At 45.6% G+C, this 6000-nt stretch overlaps 1 protein-coding gene across 1 annotated transcript in view; it reads right to left on the bottom strand.

Annotated features, from left to right (window-relative positions):
• Window positions 1–2582: 2582 nt before the first annotated feature.
• The window catches only part of IL2RA (interleukin 2 receptor subunit alpha), a gene marked incomplete at both ends in the record, with an annotated part of 56779 nt that continues 53361 nt past the window's right edge, over window positions 2583–6000 (bottom strand). Inside the window, 3 exons of the mRNA XM_080669630.1 lie at window positions 2583–2653; window positions 4635–4706; window positions 5077–5160. Of these exons, the coding sequence (XP_080525756.1) occupies window positions 2583–2653; window positions 4635–4706; window positions 5077–5160 (227 nt within the window). The remainder of the gene's footprint in view (window positions 2654–4634; window positions 4707–5076; window positions 5161–6000) is intronic.

The raw sequence follows: 6000 nt of genomic DNA, 5'->3' as shown, positions 1-6000 counted from the left end.
ATGTGGCTAGTGCAACTAATGAACTCAATATTTAATTATATTTAATTTATTTAAGTTTAGACTTAAATATCCACATGTGACTAGTGGCTACCATATTAGACAAAACTGTGCTTATTTTCCCTAGTTTTTATTTAGCCCAGTTGTTTGCTTTCTACCTTGCTCAGAGCTTCAAGAGGCAAGGCTTCGATAAGTGGTGTGCTGGGAAATGTTTAATGTATTTCCAACTAGCTATCTGAAAAAATTTGCCGATTTCCATGTGTAAATACTCCTACCATGCCTAGTTTCAGGCTACCAATGTGACATCACTGAATACAGAGTTGGAAAGAGAGATGCACTAGCAAATCATTATATAATATTTTCTTGATATAGACACAATAGCTTGTAAATAACTCTGAGAATAAAGGAATCAGTAAAATGTAGTAAAATAATTAGAAAAGTGATAGTTTCGAGTATTTAATTTTGTATTTAATGTAATTTATTTGTAAGTTTGCATACTTTAATTTTTCACAATGGTTATGCTTTAAAACAGTTTGTAAAATTCCTAAAAATTTAACTTTGGCTCTCAGGAGCCAGTGTAAGCCAGCTCTGGCTCATCACTAGTTCCTAGTAATTGCTGGTAGGTAAATAAGATCAAATGTAGGATTCTGTTTGGCCATAAGAGGGCATTATTAGATGAGATTTGACTTTAGGGAGGATTTTGGACTAATCTCTGACAGAGGTCAGTTTGAGTCTCCTGGAAGATTGTAATTCTGGAGGAGTTTGTGGGACTCATGATTGCAGGCTGTTATTTGTTTCAAAACATAAATTCCAAAACCTTGACAACCCCCAAATAGCTTCACCCCTTCATGTCTGAAGGCTTTTTGTCTTTAAGCTACCAAAATGAAAAGATCCTTGAGATATAGTAAGTCTTATCACTGAAGGAAGGAGAGGGTCTAACAAATATCTTCTGAGGGTCTTACTGGGAAGTTTATATTAGGGTGGGGCCAGAGTGTATTCTGGTATGTGGGTAGGGATAGCCTGGATCTTTGAAAAAGTGACATAATAGGTCTCTACAGCCTGCTGGCTAAAGGGAGGGAGAGGCAGGGTGTGTGTGCGTGTGTGCGTGTGTGTGTGTGTGTGTGTGTGTGTGTGTGTAAAATTATTTTACTCTCTTGATTCTTAATACAGTTAGGCTCATGCAGTGGTTCTCAAAGTTTGGTTCCTGGAACAGAAGTATCAGTATCAGCTGTGGATTTGTTAGAAATGTACATTTTCAGGCCCCATCCCAGACCTGCTGAACCAGAAACACTGGGGGAAGGGCTGGAAGTCTGTATGAACAAGCCCACCAGGAGATTCTGATGCCCATCAAGTTTGAGAACCAGTGGCTTAGTGCAGAGTTGGAAAAATTGGATGTGAGTGTATTTGATGCATCTGAGGAGTTTTTAAAAAGTGAGTATTTCATAGTCACATGAGGTTTTATATTGTGTGATTCAACTTACATGAAATGTCCAGAATAGGTAAATCCACAGAGATAGAAAGTAGATTAGTGGTTGCCAGAGACTAGGGGAATTGGGAACTTCAGGGTTTCTTTTTGGGGTGATGGAAATGTTCTAATGTAGAATTAGGTAATGGTGGGGTGTCTCCAACATTGCTAAAATCACTGAGTTATGCACTTGAAAATGGTTAAAGTAATTAATTTTATCTCAATTGAAAAGAAAAAAGTACTGATGTCGAGGGCCAAACCCCAAAGATTTTGGTTGGGGCTCAAGCATTAATATTTTAAAAAATATCTCTTGCCCTGGCTGGTGGACTCAATTGGTTGGAGCATCATGTGATGCACCAAAAGGTGGTAGGTTCCATTCCCAGTCAAGGCACATACCCAGGTTTGATCCCTGGTCAGGGTTTGGGCAGGAGAGGGCAGGATGTCTCTCATCTCTCTCTCTCTCTCTCTCTCTCTCTCTCTCTCTCTCTCTCTCTCTCTCTCCCTCTCTCTCTCTCTCTCCCTCTCTCTAAAATCAATTTACAAAAATACCTCCTGGTTGTTCCAATCTGCAGCCAAGATTGAGAATCCAAGCTAGTGGAAATAAGGCCACACATCGGTCATGTTCCTGGTCAAGGGGGCTCTGGTGTGAGTGTCTGCAGGAGGTAGGGTAAGAGCTCAGGAGAGAAGAAGCTTAGGGTGGACCTAGCTTCCTTCTAGCCAGGCGATGGGGCAGAAAGGCCTTGGGATCTCTATTTAAGTTGCACTTGGAGCTCTGCTGTGCAATCTAGTTTATGTTACTTAATCTGTTCAAGATGTAGCTATGAGAAGGTTTCTGAGAAGACAGGTTGTGATAATGTTTATTAGACAAGCATTGAAACTGGTATACAGTAGGTGCTCAACAAATGTTAGTTTCCTTTGCTCTTCCAATTCCCTGTGGCTGTAATTTTTTTGATTGACTCTTTGGGAGTGCATACTTGCCCAATTCTCCCTTTACTACTCTCCACACTGCTGGTGGGTTGTAGGAGGATGGAGAGTGCTGGGGACCCAGGTATCTCTGCCCTGAGGCTTTTCCTACCTGGCTTCACAGATAGCTTGGGCAAGGGCTTCCTTAATAAGGGACTCACCGTCTCCGCTGCCAGGTGAGCGCACTCAGAAGGAAAATACTGATCAGCAGGAGAATGCAGCCGGCCACTGCCAACAGAAAAGCAGATCAGCACAGTATGTCCTGGGCTAGGTCACAGAGCAGGCTGAGAAAATCCCCCCATGAGCAAGGATATCCTGAAGAGGTGGGCTCTGCAGTTTCTGATTTCCCTCCCCCGACAGATTTCTTAGGGTGTTCTAGGACTGGGTGAGGTGGCATGGATGGAGAAGGGCATGGTGCCTTTCCTCAAAAGGCTTTCAGATGAAATCAAACTGAAAGACCCTCTTTTCAGAAAGGTTCAGAGCCCAGGCCTCAGTTAAAGAGGCTGAGAGTGAGGCCTGTGACAGGTAAAAGAAATACTGGAACATAAAGATAAATCATAAACACTTTAGCATCTCTTGAAAGTGTTCATACTTCCCAATAGTACTGGAGTGAGCCATCTATCTACCTACCTATCTACGTTTAATGTGCCTCAAAGCATGTTTTTCTTCTTTTCTCCCCAGCTTTATTGACATACTAGAGGCCCAGTGCACGAAAATTCATGCACTGGGGGGGAGGGGGTCCCTCAGCCTGGCCTGCCCCCTCTCAAAGTCCGGGAGCCCTCAGGGGATGTCCTCCTACAGTATGGCCTCCCTCTGCAGGAGGGGACCGGGCTAATCAGGGGAAGGCGCTACCCCCATCACCCTGTTGCTGCTGCAGCTGCCGGCCCTCCTCAGCTCTCACATTCGCTGTTGCTGTGTCCAGAAGACATCTGGTCTATCTGGTCTAATTAGCATATTACACTTATTAGTATAGGCAATTGACACTAGAGGCCCAGTGCATGAATTTGTACACAGGTGGGGTCCAGCCAGCCTGACCCGATCTGGGCCTGATCAGGGCCAGGCTGGCTGGGGAAAGGGGCCACAGGAGATTGGCTGGCAGGCCCCACCCCCAATTGGGGTTGCAGAGCAATCAGGTGCAGGGCCGGCCAGGGGGAGGGGCTGCAGGCTGATTGGGGTGGCAGGGGCCCATCGGGGGTGGGGCAGGCTGGGGGGAGGGCCTGCAGGAGGTTGGCCAGCTGGCCCCGCCCCCTATTGGGGTAGAGGGGGGCGATCAAGGGTGGGGCCTGCCGGGGGTAGGGGCTGCAAGCTGATCGGGGGTGGGTGGGCTGATTGGTGCTGGGGCCAGCCAGAGGGACGGGCTGTGGGGGGGGGGTTAGCGGTTGCCCCACCCTCGATCAGGGTGGGAGAGGCCAATCGGGCGGTTCACTGGCCGCAGTGGGCGTCATAGTGACCGGTCATTCTGGTCGTTAGGGCATTCTAGTCGCTGGCTTTTGATATATATAGATATACATTGTGTGAGTTTAAGGTGTACAACATGTTGATTTGATACATTTACATAGTGCCATATGATTACCACCATGGCATTGGCTAACACCTCTATCGTGTCACATAATTACCATTTCTTTTTTTGTGGTGAGAACGTTTAAGATCTCCTCTCTTAGCAATTTTCAATTATACAATACGGTATGTATTGTTAACTACAATCACCATGCTGTGCATTTCATCCCCAGAAATTCTCTTCTAACTGGAGTTTGTGTCCTCTGACCACCATCTCCGTATCAGCCCCAGCCCCAGCCCCTGGTGATCTCCATCCTACTCTTTTTCTATGAGCTCATTTTTAATTTTATTGTGTTCTTGCCGCAAAGCATGTTTTTTCCCTCCTACCAGCAAACAACTGTACTTTTTTAGGAATTTTTTTCCTTTCCCTGGTCATACATTCTCCCTCCCCCTTTGCTTCAACCCTCACTTCCAGGTATAGGGTATTTTGTCATTTAGGATCCATTTAGGAGGAGCTGAATGAGGCTAGTTTGAGACTTCACTGTGATTTTAGGTTATATTAATTTCTGCATTAGTATTTTACTCTTATAAACATATAGTGTAAATAGGGGGTCATGATAAACAACTAACCCACCCACCCACCCGCAAGCAACACCCCCACAATCGCTGACTGGTGTACATTTTGTTAATAATAGAAGTGACTCCTACCCACCTGCTATCTGATACTCAGTGGTAAATATGAACATCTCCGTGGTTGTAGACACTTCTGTATATTTCTGAAAATCTATGCAGAAGAGAGAGGGGAAGATGCTCTGTTTAGGCAATTATTGGATTGCACAGGCTGAAGAGTGCTAGGGTTCTCCCTGAGCTAGAACCTCAGAGCCTGATGGAAGAGACATAAAGGACAAGGGGAGGCCATGTGCAAGCATTTCCTTCTTCTGCTTCAAGACACAGCCCTCAGTATGGTATCATCTCTTTCTGACACTTGCTTTCCAGCCTTTGAGGATTGGGAGGTCGGATGCAGATCTTGATCATCTTAGCATTCATGGGGCAGCTCTGCCCATGCTGGCGAGGCTGCTCCAGACAAACTGTCTCCCCTCTCTCCCATTTGATATAATGGCTTTTATCTTCATAGAAACAGACTCTAGCCATACCTGTAGTAGTACCTGTCGTGGTGAAGAGACAGGAAGCTTCACTCTCAGAAGGAGTGTCCGTGATTGCTGGAGACTCTTCGTCACCTGGCAGAGAGAGTAAGCAATGCTCGTGGAACTGAAAGGGGAGGGGGTCTTACATCCGGCCCCACCCTCCCACCTCAGTTGACTCTAGATACACTAGCTAGGGTGTGAACCTCAGATCTGGGCATGTTATCTGTGGGTGCCACATCACATGGCTCTACATCAGAGTCACAGGGAGTGGCGTAAGAGGCCCCAGCAGAGCCCAGTGAGAGGGAATTCTAATTCTGGCCTTGGTTTTCCATAGAACTTTGAGAAACTCTTTCTCTCTAGGCTTCCTACTCAGCCTGGTTTACATCTGTGACTTGGAAACAGGTCATAACAATACCAATACCATTGAACTATCAAACAAAGTAGAAAGGCACAAAAGGATAGTTTTTCTCTGTTATAGGTCCTCATTCAGCATGGGTGTTGTCAGTAACCCAGGACACTGCCCCACCTTGTCATCCTTTTACAAAGGAAACCAGGGACACGCTATGACCAGTGTGGCTTACTAGAGACAAGCTATGGGAAAGAAACACAGAATTCTCAAGAATCCAAGAGGAAGTCATGGGATATGGGAAAGAGCGTGAGCAAAGAAACCTGTAACCCATTGTTAAATGTAACTGACTTTTAATACACACACACACACACACACACACACACACACACACATTTATTTATAATCCTCAGCCGAGGATATGTTTTTATTGATTTTAGAGAGACAGGAAGGGAGGGGGAGAGACAGAGACAGAGACAGAGAGATATCAATGGGTTGCCTCCTGTATGTGTCCCAAGAGGGGATCAAACCTGCAACCTTTTGGTGTATGGGATGATGCTCCAACCAACTGAGCCACCTAGCTAGGA

The sequence above is a fragment of the Plecotus auritus genome (assembly GCF_963455305.1).
Source record: "Plecotus auritus genome assembly, chromosome: 1".
NCBI lineage: Eukaryota > Metazoa > Chordata > Mammalia > Chiroptera > Vespertilionidae > Plecotus > Plecotus auritus.
The sequence above is the reverse complement of the archived record's forward strand: the minus strand, read 5'-3'. Positions and strand labels throughout refer to the sequence as shown.